General features: G+C 35.9%; 1 protein-coding gene, 1 non-coding gene and 1 pseudogene across 2 annotated transcripts; all 3 read right to left on the reverse strand.

Annotated features, from left to right (window-relative positions):
- Positions 1–820: 820 nt before the first annotated feature.
- Positions 821–4,861, reverse strand: LOC132171702 (cysteine-rich receptor-like protein kinase 26; annotated as a pseudogene).
- Positions 4,862–6,718: 1,857 nt separating this feature from the next.
- Positions 6,719–11,140, reverse strand: LOC132170004 (cysteine-rich receptor-like protein kinase 26). The gene is made up of 7 exons (XR_015911358.1): positions 10,361–11,140; positions 9,629–9,694; positions 8,185–8,474; positions 7,860–8,070; positions 7,522–7,758; positions 7,160–7,311; positions 6,719–7,069 (listed from the first exon to the last, which is right to left on the reverse strand). It is a non-coding gene; the product is annotated as a cysteine-rich receptor-like protein kinase 26 (transcript).
- Positions 11,141–11,701: 561 nt separating this feature from the next.
- On the reverse strand, positions 11,702–15,494 carry LOC148589920 (protein FAR1-RELATED SEQUENCE 5-like). The gene is made up of 4 exons (XM_088515761.1): positions 13,378–15,494; positions 13,195–13,291; positions 13,029–13,113; positions 11,702–12,249 (listed from the first exon to the last, which is right to left on the reverse strand). Exons 1-4 carry the CDS (start codon positions 15,471–15,473, stop codon positions 11,702–11,704), a joined length of 2,826 nt encoding a protein of 941 aa, XP_088371887.1. The 5' UTR covers positions 15,474–15,494.
- Positions 15,495–20,588: the final 5,094 nt, after the last annotated feature.

The following is a 20,588-nucleotide window of genomic DNA, read 5'->3' on the forward strand; positions in this document are numbered from 1 at the left end:
ACAAGTTTGAAGTAAAACTTTATTCCGTCTGCACAAATAAATGAGAATGGATTAGAGGATATGTGGGAGAGGCAAGACCCAAGATGGAGAACCAAAAACCTGCGACCATCTTCAAGGTCCAACATAAGTATTTTATTAATCCACGTGATATATAATTCAAGATTAAGACAATTAGCCCTTTCCTTTTCCGTCACTTATGCCGCCAATTTTCGTAGTGGCTTGACTTTGAGAAAGTAGTACCACTTAGTGGATGCTGGATCCCACTTTGAGAATTAGAGAACGAAACTGAAAGCTCTTGCAATGAGGCAAGACCATATTGAAAAACTGGTTTGAACAAAGAAAAGAGTGATTATGTTGCTTTCATTTAAATGGTCAAATCCATATAGTGCTAGCTATTTTCATATCCATGAGACCAGGAACCAATCTATTGCATGAAAAGTAGTTCATGATCCCATACTTGGCGAGCTGCATCCAATTCCATATTTGGCATGGTGGTGGCTTTGATACCAATTGAAACAAATTTTAAGTAGAACACACTTTTGAAAACCAACATACAAGAGAATAGTGACCAAAAGCTTATATACACACGGTTAAAATTACACTTAAACTATGTATGTAATACTTAAAATCGTACAAGTATGAACCACTCCTCCCCTAGAACATGTACCAAGAGGGCTTTTGGTTTAATCATGTACCATATTTTCTATTAAACAAATTGAATAACCATTGTCATGGAATTGAAATTTAATGAAAGAAATGACTCAATCTATCATTAATAACAGTATTTTTATCTTCTAAAATAGAGAATTGTTCGTATATTTTAACGAGGACATAGTTGTTCAGTAATTGAAACTTCATTTACCGAGGCTTCGATAGAGCTAATTCTTAATGGATCTGACCGAATCGCCCTAATATTTTGCTCACTCTCAGACAACATGTCTGATATATAGCTTGAGCCCATAAGAAATGCAGGTTTTTTTGGTTCTGGAAGTGTGATAGAGTTGCTATAAAGCATAAGAAGGACAGAAGCCATCGTTGGTCTGTCAGTTACATTTTCTTGAACACATAGTAATCCAATGTGGACGCATTTTAATATTTCAATTGTTGAACTAGCCCTTAATGTGGGATCTACGAGATTTAAAGCTGTCCCTTTTCTCCAATGTTTCCATGCCTGCAAGATAGTTACATGGGCAAACAAAAAAATTATCAAAAAAAATATTAGTTTATTTTTGTCAATATCATGTGCCACTTTTGAGGCAAAAAAGAAATATACACAAAGATAATTGTACTTACGTAGCTGATAAGGCCTTCTTCATTGTCTCCCTTTCGAAAAGAACTTATTTTTGTCCCACTCAATATTTCTAGAACTAAAACACCAAAACTAAATACATCGGATTTTACTGAAAAGCGTCCATACCTTACATATTCTGGAGGCATATATCCACTACATATAAACAACAACAATATCAGTTTAAATTGAATGAAAATATAGCTTTTTCATATTTATATTTTAAAATTTATTTAATTTCATTCTATTTATAGGAGATGGATTGAAGGACTTCCACATTTTTTCTATGACACAAAGTAATTATTGATACATATATAGCATGCTTTTTATTATTATTAGCTCAAACCAGCATGGATATACTTACTAGGTCCCCATAATTTTCTTCGTCTTGCCTTGACTTTGATCTAGCACGAACAATCTTGCAGTGCCAAAATCTGAAATCTTAGGATTCATATCTACATCTAATAAAATGTTACCAGGTTTTAGATCACGATGAATAATACGAAGTTGAGAATCTTCGTGAAGGTAAAGAACTCCTCGAGCAATGCCTCCTATAATTTTATAGCGTATTTCTCAATTCAGAAGTAAACGCTTGATTGGATCTACATATTCATGTTATAAGCATATGATCATGTTAAACCAATATATGTGAAGGACTAGACAGTTTGTTAATAGATTCTAACTTTTAAGTAGAGCTGAAACCATACCAAATATGAATTTATCGAGGCTTGCATTAGGGAAGAACTCATAAATTAGAAGCCTTTCAGTTCCTTCCATGGAGAATCCTATGAGCCTTACCAAATTCCGATGTTGAAGCCTAGCCATTAACACAACTTCATTCTTAAATTCTAGATTTCCTTGTCTACAATGTTGGAGCAACCTCTTTACCGCTATTTCTCCTCCATTTGGGAGTTTACCCTGGAAAATGGAAATATAGCATTTGTAAACCTCAAGAAATTATAATTATGGATTTAACATGTTATGACTGATAAAAAATGATATACTTTTCTACTCAATATTGCCACATCACCTTGTAAACAGCACCAAATCCACCTTGTCCAAGTTTATTTGCATTTGAAAAGTTCTCTGTAGCAACTTTAATTGTGCCAAAGTCGAATTGCAGTGATTCAACACTACTAATTTCATTCTCATCTTGATCTAAAACAATTTCTAACTTACTTTCAACTTTCTCCCCCTTCTTCCTCACTCTTAAATAGAAGAAGCATACGCAGATGCAGATGAGTACTACAATAGGAACAACAGTAGGCACAACTATAGCAATTGCAGATGGAGATGAGTCACTTTTCTTTCCTACAAGCACCCAAAGTCTACTACTGTTAATACATTCAAAATTTAGAATTTTCATTAACAACCGATAGTAAGAAATTTAATCACAATTAGAACTATTTTTGGAATCTAACAATTTGTCCATGCGCAAAACAAAAACACTCTTATCAACAAAAATAACTTAGACACGAGTCAAACATTTTCACCATATAATTTGTTATGGTTTAAGAGGGGTATGATGAGAGCGTAGTATATAGCATTATTGGAAGCAATGTTTTTTTTTTTTTTACATTTTGTCAACTTTGCTGACACGTCAATTACACATAATAGGATTTACACAAATTTCATTGAAATTCAAGCGGCTTAAAAGAGGGAGGTTGCAAAACCTACCTGCCCAAGACAAATATATTCTACATTCTATACTATTTGGAGGCAAGTGAATTCCACGTATTCCTCTCTTAAACTGTTCAAAAATTTACAAAAATTTAGAGAAACCTAAAATAAGGTATCCTTGTCCATAAGAAACATGTACAAAAGACATAGCATAATGGCACAAAAAGAAATGCATTGTCTTAATTTCTTCTTCCTTCCAATTTTACAACCTACCATAATTTTGATGCCACTTTGTATAATATTGTTTTTTTTTTTGTCCAAAAATACACATATATAAAGATAGATAGACCTACAAGTATATTGTGCATATATATATATACCCGTGCCCGAGGCTCCTTAAGGCATGTTTGGGTGTGGATTTGAGAGACTTAAAAGTGCATTTAATACTCAAAAAAACCCATTTGAAAAAAAAAAAAAAAAAAAAAAACACATGTTTGGTAAAAAAATTGAAAGCATTTTTAAGTATTAAAAAAAAAACCCAAAAATAGCCAAAAACGCACTTTTGGCAAAAGCTTAAAAATAAAACTTTTGCCAAAAAATGTTTTTTTAACTTAAGAATTCTATTTTTCAAACACAATTTCAGACATGCTCATAGAGCCTGTTTGAGATTGCGTTTAAGAAATAGAGCTTTTAAGTCAAAAAGAACTTTTGAAAAAAAACTTCCAAAAGTGTTTTTTTGACTATTTTTAGGCTTTTTGAACCCTTAAAAGCACTTTTAATTTTTTTACCAAATGAATATTTTTTTCTTCAAACGCTTTTTGAGTGTTAAAAGCACTTTTATATCCTTCAAATGCAATTCTAAACAGACATTTAGTCACTTTGTCCATATATTTTAGGACGCATTTATGGGTCGTAGTGTGGTCAAATATTTATGCGGACAGGGGAGGGGCAATTTTTCCTTCTAGCTTCTAGGTAGTCTTACGGAAAACCCGCAGGAAGAAGTCATGCAAAGAATGCATTTTCTTTGGGTAGCTTGATGGATGTGATCAGGTTATGATAAATATGGTCAAATTAAAAAAATTAACATTTCTAAATCAATTATTCTGATTAATTTTAGAAAATTCGTAGTATCTGTACCGTATATATATATATACCTTCTGTAGGTGGAGGCGGTAGTATCGGTGGGGGAGATGCTTGTGGCGGTGGCAGTGACAGTGGCGGTGTCGCCTCAAGTGTAAGGTCATAGAATTCGAATATCTCATACCTTAAATTACAGCTGGGTGTACCATATCTCCCTCCCACCATTCCAACAAGAATAAGTCCCACAGTCGCCAACAAGCAGTTGTTGCATTCCAGCTCGTCCAAATCCGGAGTGCATTCCACAAGTGCATATATTGTTTGGTAGTAAGGGGCGGTGGCGCTTCCCACAGCAAACTTGCGAGTAGAATTTCCTGATGCAGCGCGGTTTCTCAGTCCATCTAACAAGGGTCTTAGTGTCTGGTTGAACCGTTCTATGTCGGAGGCGTTTTGGACGGCGTAAGCGATATATGAAGGCTGAGATTCCATAACGCCAAATATATCTCTGTTGGAGTATCGTATCATGCATGTTCCCTCGTTCCATGCGATTGCCTCCTTCTGGTTGGGACACCACTTGTGTAAGAGGTCGTGACTCGTCGCATTCACACAACTGCGGCACTCCTCCGGCGACATGTCACCTCTACAAAGTGCAATCGCATTTACTTTGTCGGGGTTTTCTCCGGCGGAGAAATTGTAAAATCCGTAATCTATTTCGGTGTTGGAAGACATGGAGGCCAGGAGGGTGTTGAGGTTTTCCCCGTAGGTGCTGTTACTGGTGTAGTTACCACTTTGATAGCAGACATGCTGGGCAATCGTGGGAGTAACAGCTTGTATGAGAATGAAGCAGAAGAAGAAATGTAATCTTGAAAAACACATCTCCGTTGTTCCGGATGATCAGTCTGTAAATTGGAATTTTTTTTTTCTTATTAAGGAACAGGAATATATAATGGACTTGCGTGTTTACCGTGTTGGAACCTTCTGCTGCTAATTCTATGTTCAATATTTCAAGCACCCAAAGTCCAGGACGTTGAACATTGAGAGTCAAGAAACTCAACACGTTTTGTAAGGGGGGGGGGAGATGAATTGTTGAGAAAATGCTCTAATTTAGGCTTCTATGTTAAATTACCATTTATTTTGTCCTCTCTTTCTAACTAAAGATTCATCTTTGTCCCGTCCTCAAATCTTCCAAAATTTGCAATGTACCCTTTTTGTCCCTAAAAAGGATAAAAATGCCCCTAAAATTTTTCAATAAAATAAAAATACTCCTATAAATTCAAAAAAAAAATAAAAATGCCTTCTCTCTCGACCAAACGAGGCAACAGAGGATATTTTATCAACAATCATATATATCATCATAATTAAGTAGATTCTTTTATACTCTTTAAAATATTTCTAAGCAAGATATGTCAATTTTTCTTATCTTTCCTCACAAATACCTAAAGATTAGAGAGGAATTTGTTGATCATTTTCATTCCTTCATATTCCCTCTTTATTGTAATTTTTCATCCTTTTCCATTCTTTAGTCCAATCAATTGACGGTTTTAAAAAGAAGATCCATCATTTTCTTCCATTCAATTAATTATTTTGTAATTTTTTTTATTAAGGATATTTTTGTCATTTAGAGTACATTGCAAATTGAGTGTTAGATTGAGGGGTTTTTGTTTACTTTTAACCTTTAGATGGCCTTAAGCTTCTGTTTATGAAATATTTACATGCTATTGCCCACTAGTTTATGAAATTACATAGCTTTAATTAACCTTTGGGACCGGGTTATGAAGCTAAAAAAGATAATAACCCATGGCATTTGAAATTAACCTTTGAGACTTGGTAAGAACCTTTGGATCTAGGAGGAAAGTTTCTTTCTTGAATTCCAAACTCGATCCTCCTTAAAGCCCCTAAGGTCATACGGCCATTTTAATATTAATTTCTCCCCCTTTTCTCTCATCTTCTCATGACTATCTCATAACTCTCCCTAAGCTTTCTCTCAACCGTTTCAAACACCCAAGCTTGTAAGAGCCCAAAACACCTACTTACTACGTACAATCAACTCCTCCATAATATATCATACTATTTGGCAAGAGAAGAGCTTTATCAAGTCTTCCTCTTGCTTAAAATCACACCATTGTAAGTAGCCTATTCTTCATCTTTCAAAGTTCATCATTTTATGTTTCTATGTTTATGCTTAAACCTATTTATGATAGTCTTGCTTAGATGTTGAAAAACTGATTTGAACAAATGAAAGAGTGATTATGTTGCTTTCATTTAAATGGTCAAATCCATATATTGCTAGCTATTTTCATATCCATGAGATCAGGAACCAATCTATTGCATGCATGATCCCATAGTTGATGATCCCATAGTTGATGAGTAGAATCCAATCCCATACTTGACATGCATGGTGGTGGCTGTGATATTAATTGATACAAATTTTAGATAAAACCTACTTTTGAAACTGACTTGCAAGAGGAGAATGACCAAAAGCTTATATCCACATTCTTAAAATTGTACTTAAACCATCTGTGTGATACTTAAGATCATAACACATATGAACGACTCCTCCCCTAGAACATGTACCTGGAGGGCTTTTGGTTTAATCATGTCTTAACATATTTTTATTAAAAAAAAAAAAAAAAAGAATCATCATTGTCATGGAATTAAAATTTAATGAAAGAAAAGACTCAATATTATCATTAATAACATTATTTTTATCTTCTTAAATGGAGAACTAATATTTTAACGCGGATATAGTTCTTCAGTAATTGAAGCTTCATTTACTGAGGCTTCGACAAAGTTGCTTCTAGATGCATCTGACCGAATCGCCCTAATATTTTGCTCCCTTTTAGAAGACACGTCAGATATAGTGCTTCTATCCACAAGAAATGCTGGTTTTTTTGGTACTGAAAGTGTGATAGAGTTACTGTCAAGCATAAGAACGACTGAAGCCATTGTTGGTCTGTCAACTTCATTTTCCTGAACACATAGTAATCCAATGTTGATGCATCTTAATATTTCAATTGTTGAACCAGCCCTCAATGTGGGATCTATGAGATTTAAAGCTGTCCCTTTTCTCCAATGTTTCCATGCCTGCAAGATGGAGAATATTGGTTTATTTGTCAATACCATATGCCACTTTTGAAGGGAAAAATAAATCTATACAAAGATAATTGTACTTACATAACTAAGAAGGCCTTCTTCACTCTCTCCCTTTCGAAAAGAACTTAATTTTGTCCCACTCAATATCTCTAGAACTAAAACACCAAAACTAAACACATCTGATTTTATTGAAAAGCGTCCATATATTACATATTCTGGGGGCATATAACCATCAACAATATTATCAGTTTAAATTGAATGATAATGCATATATCTTTTTTTATGTTTATATTTTAAAATATCTTTAATTTCATCTTATTCATCGGAGATGGATTGAAGGACTTCCACTTTGTTTCTATGACACAAAGTAAATATTAGTGTTATTGATACATATAGCACGCTATGTATGATTATTAGCTCTAACCTATATGGATATACTTACTAGGTCCCCATAATATTCTTTGTACTGTCTTGACTTTGATCTAGTACAAACAATTTTGCAGTGCCGAAATCTGAAATCTTAGGATTCATATTTGCATCTAATAAAATGTTGCCAGGTTTTAGATCGCGATGAATAATACGAAGTTGAGAATCCTCGTGAAGGTAAAGAATTCCTCGAGCAACGCCTTTTATAATTTTATAGCATCTTTCCCAATCCAGAAGTAAACGCTTGATTGGATCTACATATTCATGCAAGCATATGATTATGTTAACAAATTTAAGTGGAGGACTAGACATTTTGTGAATAGATTCAAACTTTTAAGTAGAAGTGAAACCATACCAAATATGAATTTATCAAGGCTTGCATTAGGCAAAAACTCATAGATTAGAAGCCTTTCATTTCCTTCCAAGGAGAATCCTATGAGCCTTACCAAATTCCGATGTTGAAGCCTAGCCACTAACACAACTTCATTCTTAAATTCTAAATTTCCTTGTTCAGAATGTTTGAGCAACCTTTTTACAGCTATTTCTTGTCCATTTGGGAGTTTACCCTGAAAAATGGAAATATAGCAGTTGTAAACCTTAAGAAATTATAATTATGAATTTAACATGTTATGACTAATAAAAAAAAATTATATACTTTTCTACTCAATATTGCACATCACCTTGTAAACAACACCAAATCCACCTTGTCCAAGTTTATTTGCATTTGAAAAGTTCTCTGTAGCAACTTTAATTGTGCCAAAGTCGAATTGCAATAATTCAATACTACTAATTTCATTTGCAGATTGGCCTGAAACAATTTCTGGCTTACTTTCAACTTTCTCCCCTGCCTTCTTCACTCTTAAATAGAAGCATATCCAGATACAGATGCAGATGCAAATGATTACTACAACAGAAACAACAGTTGCCACGACTATAACAATTGCAGATGAAGATGATTTACTTTTCTTTCCTGCAAACGTCACAAGTCTACTGTTGTTAATACATTTCAAATTTGGAATTTGCATTGAAATGTAATCATAATTAGAACTACTTTTGGAATCTAACAATTTGTCAAGGTAAAAATGGGCAAAACAAAAACACCCTAACAACAAAAATAACTTAGATGCGAGTCACAACTTTTTCCCATATAATTTTTTAGGGTTTAAGAGGGATAAAATGACGGTGTAGTATGTAGCATTACTCGAAAAAATATATATATATTTTTTACATATACTCAATTTTTTGGCACATCAATTACACTTCGTAGGGATTTGCACCAATTTCACAGAAATTCAAGTAGCTTAAAAAAGGGAGGTTGCAAAACCTACTAGACCTAGACAGATACATTCTGCATTCTAAACTGTTTGGAAGCGAGTGAATTTCACGTACCCCTCTCTTAAACTCTTCAAATTTTACAAAAATTAGAGCAACCTAAAATAAGGGATCCTCGTCCATAAGAAACACAAAAGATATATAGCCAGCTTAATTCTAAATATGTATGTATTGAAATAACCGAATTACTTAATGAGTAATACTAGAAGTAGGACTTTTGTTTTGTTTTATATCCCAAAAGGTGATATTGCTGTTAAAATTACAATTAAATCAAAATCTATTAATAATAATCATAAATTTAATAATAATTTTAAAAGTCTTATCATTTTAAAGAATAAAAAGAGGACAAAAATCTTTCTTCTAACATTAATCTTGCTTTATGGGTCAGCTAATGCATGTATTTTCTAACTTGTTTATTTATGGGTCATAAAGGTGGTCAGCTGTGGGCACAACTCGCAATAACGGTGAGCTGCAGACAGGGGAGGGGGCAATTTTTCCTTGCCCACAGGAAGAAGTCAAACCATTATTTTTCTTTGGGTAGTTAAAAGCTAGAGGCTCATATATATATATATATATATAATAAATTAAAAATAATAATGCAAGTCTAAAGATTATAATTAAACACTAAAATAAACAAGATTTAAACTATTTTAATCCTTAAATAATTTCAAGAATTTTATCATAAACTTAACTTAGGGAGAAAATTAAAGAAATCTGTCACACGAAAATAAAGATACATACAAATGAGATACTCAACTTCTAAGGCATGAAGCATCTGTATCATATACGTACCTTCTGTGGGCGGAGACGGTGGAGGAGATGCTGCAGGTGGCAGTACGGCCGGCGGTGGAGGAGATGCTGCAGGTGGCAGTACGTCCAGCTGATACCATAAACCACAGCTGGGTGTCCCATATCTCCCTCCCACCGATCCAACACGAATAAGTTCCGCAGTCGCCGACAGACAGTCGCTGCATTCCAGCTGGTCCAAATCCGGCGTGCACTGCACAAGTGCATTTATTGTTTCGAAGGCAGGGGCTGCCGCGCTCCCCATGGCAAACTTGCGAGTAGAATTGCCTAATGAAGCGTTGTTTCTTAGTCCAGCTAACAAGTTTCTTAGTGCCTGGTTGAACCCTTCTACGTTTGAGGCGTTTTGGAGGGCGTAACCTTGAAATCCATGGGAAGATTCCATAACGCCAAATATATATCTGTTCGAGTATCGTATCATACATTTATCGGGCCATATGACTGCCTCCTTCCGGTTCGGACACCACGTGTGTAAGAGATCGAAAATCGTCGAATTTACACAACTACGGCATTCGTCCGTAGAGATGTCTCCTTTACAAAGTGCAATCGCGTTTACTTTGTCGGGGTCTTCTCCGGCGGAGAAATTGTAAAATCCGTAATCAATTTCAGTGTTGGAAGACATGGAGGCCATGACGCTGTTGAGGTTTGCCCCATAGATACTGTTGCTGGTGTAGTTACCACCGCTGCAGATGCACTTGTTCATCTGTATCATATACGTACCTTCTGTGGGCGGAGGCGGTGGAGGAGATGCTGCAGGTGGCAGTACGGCCGGCCGTGGAGGAGATGCTGCAGGTGGCAGTACGGCCCGCTGATACCATATACCACAGCTGGGTGTCCCATATCTCCCTCCCACCGATCCAACACGAATAAGTCCCGCAGTCGCCGACAGACAGTGGCTGCATTCCAGCTGGTCCAAATCCGGCGTACACTGCACAAGTGCATTTATTGTTTCGAAGGCAGGGGCGGCCGCGCTCCCCGCGGCAAACTTGTGAGTAGAATTTCCTGATGAAGCGTTGTTTCTTAGTCCAGCTAACAAGATTCTTAGTGCCTGGTTGAACCCTTCTACGTTTGAGGCGTTTTGGAGGGCGTAAACTTGAAATCCAGGGGAAGATTCCATAACGCCAAATATATATCTGTTCGAGTATCGTATCATACATTTATCGGGCCATATGACTGCCTCCTTCTGGTTCGGACACCACGTGTGTAAGAGATCGTAACTCGTCGAATTTACACAACTACGGCATTCGTCCGTAGAGATGTCTCCTTTACAAAGTGCAATCGCGTTTACTTTGTCGGGGTCTTCTCCGGCGGAGAATTTGTAAAATCCGTAATCAATTTCAGTGTTGGAAGACATGGCTAGGCCATGACGCTGTTGAGGTTTGCCCCATAGGTACTGTTGCTGGTGTAGTTACCACCGCTGCAGAGATGCTGGGCAACCGTTGGAGTAACAGCTTGTACGAGAATGAAGCAAAAGAAGAACAGTAATCTTGAAAAACACATATTTTCGTTGTTCCTGATGATCATTTCGGTTTCTTTTTATTGAGAAAAGGAGTAATTGGCTTTCGCGTTCGCCGAGTTGAAAACTTCTGCAGCTTCTATATGCTCAATATTCCAAAGTCCCAGGACATTGAGCATTCCGAGTCAAACTCTACACGTTTTGTACGCAATGGAAACTGAATTATATATGGAGATAAAGGTTGGAGCTCAAGACTTTTCAATAACCAAAATGGAAGATGAATTGTAGATATATATAATGATGGAATATTTGCTTTACTATTGTATTATCTTATCATTATAAATATAATAAATATAAGACAAAGTCTGCAAAGACGTGTCAAACTAAAACTGTTGACGTGTCAAACTAAAACTCCCATCCCATATTCCCATACTCCCATCCATAAATCAAGGCTCAGCTTTCAATTAAAAAAAAAAAAAAAAAAAAGAGTATTAAAAGTCGGGGATATCTTCCGTTCGGTCATGGCATAAATGGCCTAATTTACGCCAACCAACCAGGTGATGACACATCAGTTTCTTTTAAGTTATAAAATATAATTACCCACACTACAATATACCACCCCTCTTAAAATCAATCCATCGTTGCAAAGTGAAATCGAAAAACGTAGCCCCTGCTTGTTGCCCACCAAGGTGCCCACCGGCTGCCCACCGCCCCGCCCAGCAGGCCGTTCCCACCGCCCCCGCCCCAGCAGGCCGTTCCCACCGCTCCCGCCCAATAGTCTGACCACCGCCCCCACCCAGTAGGCCGGTCCCCAGACCAGCAAGCCGTTCCCCTGCACCCACGCCCAGGCCGATCCCATGTCCAGCCCGCTGCCCACCGCCCAGCCGGCTGCCCATTGCCCAGCCGTCTGCCCACCGCCCAGCCGGCTGCCCACCGCCCAGCAGCCCACTGTTGGAAGTCGAAATAGCCTGAAATCGCTTGAAATCGGCTTCAAAATCACCTGAAATCAACTTCGAAAATCCAACGCCCCCAGCAGGCCGATCCCCCGTCGATCTGGCTGCCCACCGCCTAGCACCAGCAGGCTGCCCAGCCCACCAGCCTGATATCGCTTGTTTGATCCCCTGTTGGAAGGCTCTTGGCTGAAATCGCTTGCCTGAAATCGCTTCTCAGATTTTTTTTTTTTCCTGGTTATTTAGTTGCTTTTACATCAACTTGTAGTGCATGTGATGGAATTTGTGTAGTTGAGTGGATTGATGTTGTGGATTGATTTGTTGAGTGATTATAGGTAGCAAATCCACAGTTTTCTCATATTTTTAGTTTGGGTTATTTTGTTGTTTTTACATCAATTTGTGGTGCAAAAATGTGATGAATTTGTATAGTTGCAGTGGATTGATGTTGGCTTTGCAGTGGGTTGATTTGTTCAGTGGATTGATGTTGGCTTTGCAGTGGATTGTTTTGTGGATGAATTTGTATGTAGTTTGAAAGGAATTGCAATTGTAAAATTGCCAAAAACGTCAGCCAAAAATGTAACTGACACAATACAACCATACACATCATATATATATATATACATATATTTGAAGAAAAGAAACGATTTTCATTGAATCAAATCAGAAAAGAGCAGGAAGTTCTTTAGTTACAACATGACAGATGCTCAAGTAGCATCCCCATTCCAAAATTTGGGAAAGCAAAAGTTCAAGGCCTCCCTAGCTAAAATATGCAGCCTGATTAGCCCTCCTACACACTTAGCCACAATTTCACCATACACATCATATTGCCAAAAATGTAACTGCCAGTACAACCATTCAGCTACCAAAAAAATCACACTACAGAGAATGTAACTGCCAATACAACCATTTAGCTACAAAAAAAATCACATTATAGACCACTACCACTACCACTACAACTTCAAGGAGGTGATGTTGTCTGCACCAATGTCAATAGTAGATGAATCCACAAGATCTTGAGACATGGCAAACTCAGTTGCATAGGGATACTCCATAGTTGGCAAAATGTCCTATAAATGATTCACAAAAAATGAGAATTATATAATGAACCAAAATTACTTTGATAGAGGATATGATATAATAAAATTTACCTCTACTAAACTTTGATGATCCATCACCCTTAAGTTAGCTGCCCTCATATTGTCCTCTCTTTTTCTTTTTGATAAGGTAGCTGCCCTCACAATATTCCTAAAGAAAATAAAAATTTAATGTGAACTAAATCAAAATGCATTTTAATGTAAATTATTGTAAATCTCAAAATACAAATAGAATACCTTGCTTGCTTATGGGAAGGACAATTGGTTCTCACATGCCCTGTTTGCTTGCAAATGGTACATGTTCTTTTCTTGTTTTCTTTTGGATTTTTTTGTCGCAAAGATTTTGGTTTTCCTCTACAACGAACATGTACAGGATCTTGCAAAGTGAATGTAAGGTTTGATAGTACTTGACTGCTCAACACATTACCCTCGACGCTACCTACATCATCATCCTTTTTATCTTTATCACAATCACCATCCATTGTGAGAAGCTCTTGATGAAGCTTTTGTAAACCAATGCGAAGATGTTCAGATTTTCTTTTTGATTTGCACCCCGCTTCTACAACTTCATAACATTGCATCATTAAGGTATTTCTCATCAATGTGGAATAATCTGGTTTTCCTACTTGATTATCTTCAATAGAAATGCCATGTATAATGCGACTCTTAGCATTGATCGTCCATCTTTCTAAAACATAATGTTGGGAAATAGTGTCCACCAAAAATTTCTTCAAAAAAATTTGAAGAATGTGCCTACACAGAATTCCAACAAATTCAAACTTATGACATGTACAAATAGCTTTCTGCTCAAGAACTTCAAATGCAACTTCATAAAATGGACTTTGTCTCCCATGTAAGGCCACCCTATATATCTTCATCCCTCCTTCTTCCCGATGTTTAGATGAGTAGTAATTTTGACTATTAAATAACTCTTTTTGAAACATCAAAAAAGACTCTCTTGTGTAAACCTTTGCCGCCTCTACTTCCATCTTGTAACATGTTTTCAAAATCGGTCTAGAAGATTTTGTCTTGACATCTCTTTCTTTCTCTTTAAAGTAACGTGCATCCAGGGCTTTTTCATATTGATAGACAAACCCACTCACCATTGTGCTTGAACGTACATAATCTTTAAAAAATTTATTCATACTTTCACTTCTTTGAGTAGTAGACATGCCGGCACAAAATGTGGTTCGCAAGTAAGCCGGAATCCACTTTTCACGTCGACTATAAATATTTTGCAACCAATCATTCTCTCCCAAGCCATACTTACATATAAGTTCACTCCATTCCATCTCAAACTCTTCAATTGTAATTGTACTATGAATACAATGCTGAAAATCTCCTTGGAAAGATGGATACTTATTATATATATGAGCCAAATGTTCAGGAACTTTCTGTAAAATATGCCACAAACACAATCTATGAGTGGTATTCGGCAATACCTCTACAATTGCCTTACCCATAGCTTTGTCATCATCTGTAATGATTGTAGAAGGAGCACGTCCAAGTATTGCCTCAAGCCATGTTTTCAATAGCCAAGTGTAAGATTCAGCGGTTTCATTTATGAGCAAAGCACATCCAAACATCATAGATTGGTGATGATGGTTAACTCCAGTGAAAGGAACAAAAGGCATCTTATAACAATTTGTCAAATAAGTAGCATCAAAAGTAACAACATCTCCAAAATATTGATATGCAGCTCGTGATCTAGCATCTGCCCAAAAGCAATTGCCCATGCATCCATTTTCATCCACTTGGATTGCATAAACAAAACCCGGGTTTTTGACTTGTTTCTCGATAAAATAATTATACAATTTTTGTGCATCTCCCTCTCCAAAAATAAGTCTTCTTTTATTGCTCAAGTAATTTTGAACATCTTTAGCAATACAACCAACATTATGATCACCACCAGATTCTTTACTCAACACCGACATTTTTTTCCTTGGAGCTACACCGGACTCATTGAGTTTATCTATAAGACACTTTTGGGCACTTGTTACCACTCTATGTCCACGAAGCAAACTTGTACTTCTAGGAGAAAGGAGGTCATGGTTATGTTTAATTACAAGCTTACATACAATCCATTTTGACTCCACTTTCTTCAAACCCATAAGTGCTTTACATCCTACCCTTGTTTCTGCGGGCTCCGACTTTGTATAAATTTTATTTTGACAATTTTTATGACGAAACCCTTCCCTTGAACAAACATATTCCAACGCAATTAATGACTTATCCTTCGATAGTCGAGTATGATTTTTGCGAATGCTAAAACTTACTCGCCTTGCATAAGCATTATAACATGCATGGGCATCTTCTAATTCATCAAATTCCATACCAAGACATGGTTCCACAGGACCATTACACAAAGGTTGCTTCAAATTACTTTGGTCTTCTACCACAACTTGTTCATCTTCAATAATCTCATCACCACATGAGATTATCTCAAATTCTTTACTATTAGCACTCATTCTAGTGACCCTGCAAGAGGATAACAACCTACTTTAACATAAACAAAAACAAAAACACAATCACAACCACAACCACAAACACAAACATAACATATATTTATTGTAAAACTCCAACAATCAGTGAAAAGGGAACCTTTAACAGCATCCTAATTGATATCCTTAAAGTTACATAAAAACCATTTTACACTTCCATACTTTAGATGACAATAATACAAAATCATTTTTGAAACAGGGGAATACTACACACAAAAAATTGGCACTAAGGGCACAAAAAAAAGGGACACTAATACTACACAAAACATTTTTCAAACTAAAGTTACAACCCCAACTCAAAACACATGTAGTAGTAATCACAAAATTTCTCAGAACTCACGGGCGAAGGACTGATTTTTTCAAATTCCCTCGGGGCCAGAGCAGTGGTGGTGAATCGTCGGAGTAGTCTGGCGGAGTGGGCTTGGTGGAGCTAGGCGTGGGCGGAGCTCGGTGGCTGGTTGGTGCAAAGCTGAGCGGCGTGGGCTTCGCGGGAGGTGGCAGCGTGGGCTTCGCGGGGAGGGGGCAGCGTGAAACCAACGTGAAACCAAGCTTCTCTGTGAAGCTTGGTGTTTGGGTCTTTTTCTTTTTTTTTGGCAGCAAAGTGGGTTATTATCATGTAAAACCAAGTTTATTTTATATGTTGAAACATAATGAGGTGGCAGCATTTGAGTGGAAGGCAGAAAACATGAGTTTTCTGCCTTGACCGTATAGCAGCAGCACTCTTAAAAGTCTCAGTCTCTCAGACAGTCAGACGTGTCCCATTCGTACGTTTTGAATTAGTAAAACGATTGTTTTGCCAAAAGCTCAAACGGTGCGTTTTTTGTAAAAAATAATAAAATACGTAAATGGTCGACTTCAACCTCTATCTTCTTCAAGCTGGTGTTCTGGTTTGACCTAATCAAGAAACTGCCTGAAACAGTAACAAAGCATAGGCGTGACTCTTGAAGCCTAGTCCTCTTGAAAAAAATTTGCCTCCTAATGAGTATTTTGAGGGTGGGCAACTAGGACTTCCTCAAACATTCTTCCATGGGTAAGGGGGACTTTTGGGAGGTGAGGGGGGCACTTGACCCCTCTCGACACCCCCCCCCCCCTGCTCATTTGTTTATTTGCTTATTTTCGTGAAATGAAATTCTTCAAATTTGGACTATTATTTAAGAATTAGAATTGTTTAAATCTTGTTTATTTTAGAGTTTATAATATTTAGACGTTCGTTAATTTTTTTTTTTCATTTATTATATCTCACTTAATTATATATGAAGATGATAATATCTGAATAATTGCATTAGAAAATGCATTATTGCCCGTTGAAAAATTGGCTCATAATAGTCGAAAAAGGAAAGGCTTTGTCTCTTTGTCAAACTATCTCCAAATACACCGTACGAAGACTTCTCAAACAATGAAGTCTTTGCATCTAAAAGTTGTATCCACACTTAGCCTTGCATTAACTCTTTAATTATTCATTTTGTCAACAGAAGAAGCAGCTTCATTAACTCCTTCATTATTTCTTCACTTGTCAACAAAAGGAGTAGCCGTTGTTTTTTTTACTTCTTGTACATTATGGTTATAAATATCCATTGGATTACCATAACGCCTTGACTTAACTATATTTAATGTCAAGATGCAGAATAAACTTATATTTCATTATTGCTTTTTTTTTTTATTCCCGCAACGAAAGATTTCATGTATCTATTTATTATTATTATTATTATTTATTCCTTTTTTCCACTCACTTCTATAAATAAAGCATTGATTATACTATATCTCTAAACTGAATAGATCGACATCTTATGTATATAAATAAAATTCATTATATATAACTCTATGTTAATGTTGTTCTGTACAAACTCTAAAGATGCCAAAGACGACATTCATGCATGTTAATTTATGGATGATATCAACAAAAGTTTGAACATATAAAATAACTGAGGACTCTTGCCGATTTCACGGGTAGTAATCTAGGCTCGCATAGGGATCCTCCTCAACCGGCTAACAATATGTTGGGCAAATCTTAGGAAAAGCTCCTCCTTGAAAGGGTCAAATACGTACGGTCTTGCATCATTGCCCCAAATACGAAGGTCGCCTCATATGACGTGGAAAAAGTGGCAATACAGGAAATTGAATGAGAGTGGATGAAATTTATTTCTTGCAACTTTCTTCCTCCTTTTTATTTTTTTTTCCATTTTTTCTCCCTTCTTTTCTGTTGCTAATTACTCCCTACCAGATTCCCATGGTTTAAAAAATTTATGTAAATAAAACTTGTGACATGATGAAGAAAATTCGTGTTTTGGACGCAATGTCGACAGTGATGTTTCTGTTTTTCCACAACCACTTATGTGTATATCAATTGCAGAATGATTAGATGTTTTGAATGAGTCATGAAAAAACAATTAATGGCCCACACCTGCAGACACCGCCCCCCGGCCCCGGTGAAGCTAGTCAGTCAACGTAGAAATTAATTAAGCAGAAAGTGTACAGAAGCATATGCAGGTAGGATCAAAAAATAATCAAGAGACAGGAATATTTCATTTTTGGCAGCACTTTAGAGATCAATATAAATGTGAGGAAATCGGCTACAAACCAAATTAAACCAATTTTTTTTTTTTAAAAAAAAAGAGGTGTTAGGGCATTACAACTTCTATTGCAAAGTTACTTATTATCTGATTTGACAGTTTATAATTAGTAAAAATAATTAAACAAACTTAATTATTTTGAAAATTATAAATTATTAGGTTGATTTGTAAATGATGTACTATGAGTTGTACAGCTCTTAACATGTTCTTCAAAAAGGAAACTAGTGAGAGTCGTTAGACCTCGACTTAGAATTTGTTTATGATCCCGTTTAAAAAATAGAATTTTTAAATCAAAAAGAATCTTTGGACTAAAACTTCAGGAGAACGTGGAGCACGTGCACGTGGCAGATGAAGCGCGGATGGCCTTGCGGAAGAGGGTGAGGTCGGCGAGGTCATCGGAGAAGGGCGTCGGAGGGATCATTTGAGAGCCGAAGACGAAGAGAAGCGGTAAGGACAGAAACAGAGCAAAACAGAGGACAAATGGGGTGGATGAAAACATGTTTGTTTGTGGAGAAAGAAAAACAAAAATTTTGGATTTTTTTATCAGAAAAAAAAGGGGTTCTTAGAGTACAGCGGTGTTCATGAGAGTGTTGAGTGGAATCTGATGAGGATGATGAAGATATGGGAGAGAAAATATTGGAAAGAAAAAGAAGAAATAGGATAAAGATAAGAGTTGAAAAAATGCAGGGAAAAATATAAAATGCAGTACGGTGTCGTTTGAAGGGATTTCTTAAAATTTATTTATTTATTTTTAAAAGGGCATTTTAGTCACTTAACATTGCCAGAACGATGTCATATTGCATTTTTCATCCTATTTGACGGTGATGATTAACGGAGTGGCTAAATTGCAACTAGTTAGTAGTTTAAGAGGCTAATTTATTACGTTTTGAATATTAGAAGGCTAAATTGAAAATGACTAGTAATTTAGAGAACCATTTTATATTTTTCTCAAAATAAATTTAATCATTCAATTAATATTGGAACCTGAATCAAAGTTAGCTAAGGCCTGAGAGTATATATATATATATATATATATGTGTGTGTGTGTGTGTGTGAGAGACAATAGAATTTTCTTTGCATTTTACATTTTTTTGTTTTGCTAATAGATTGGCATCTTGTGATGTTGATATATATTTTGAAAGTGCTTGACTCATTCTTACACCCAACTTGCAGGTTCTATACATGCAGTTTCATATATTTACTTTCTTCTTATACGTACGTAATTAATTAGTTTCTACGTACATTGATCTAGATTATCGGGTTAGGGCATACCTTTTAGAGAAAAGTACATATACTTTTTCAACTTACTTAATTGTTAATGTCCCCTCAAACTATCAATGGTGTAAATAAAAATCTAAAAATAAACAAAAAATAATGAAAAATAAGGGGGCCATTTGAACCTTTTTTTTCGTTTTCTTATTATTATTATTATTTAAAAAAAAAAAAAAAAAAAAAAAAAAAACAGCTCATTTTTCTTTCTTGTTTTTATTTTATTTTTGTTTTTAAGGATATTTTGTCTTATTAAAAAAATTTAAAGTCATTTTTGTCTTTGTTGGCCTTTGGGGAGACATTTGTATTGTTTTGGTAATTTATGAGGGGCATTGACACAATTGGTAGTTTCAAAAAACCATTAACAATTGAGTGATAGTTTGAGAAGGGTATGTGTATTATTTCCTACCTTTTATTTCATGACTAATTAATAACATCTAAATGCAACGATCAAGACATGAGTGGTTGTTTGTTTTACAGAAAAATCAAAGAAATCAACTGATAATCCCTTCGGGAATCATTCATTGCATGCCAAACACGAATTTCTACATTCATGTCATTATTGATTAGATTAAATTATCCTAAATAAAAGAATTTTATTAGATTACATTACCCTAAATAATTGGATTTGATTACATTACATCATCCTAAATAAAGGGATTTGATTAGATTTGAATAGATTCAAGAACCTTGAATCAACTTTTGCACTAATGTAACCCTAAACTTAAATCTTACAATCAAACTTGTTTTGAAACTTAATTTGCCAACATTAGAAAATTAGCACCCTCAACTCTCAAATAAAAAGGCAACAACATAACATTTTCCTCTAAAAATATGAGGAAAATAGGAATAAAGATCCCCATCAAATGTAAGATAATGAGGAATGTGGGGCCTATGTGTCCAAACAGATCTCAATCATCTCACCCACTTGTTGGGACAAGTTTTTCTCATAGAGGCTCTCTCATATTTGCTGCCCGAATTGTTTGAGCAAATTATATAGGATTTAGATGTGGAATACATGCCACTAAAAAATCGGTGTTTACCGGCGTTCATCATATAACATACCACCATGCTCCTCAGCCGACATCCACAACAATCCACTCTATCA

This window comes from Corylus avellana, chromosome 1 (genome assembly GCF_965113065.1).
Source record: "Corylus avellana chromosome 1, dhCorAvel1.hap1.2, whole genome shotgun sequence".
Lineage (NCBI taxonomy): Eukaryota > Viridiplantae > Streptophyta > Magnoliopsida > Fagales > Betulaceae > Corylus > Corylus avellana.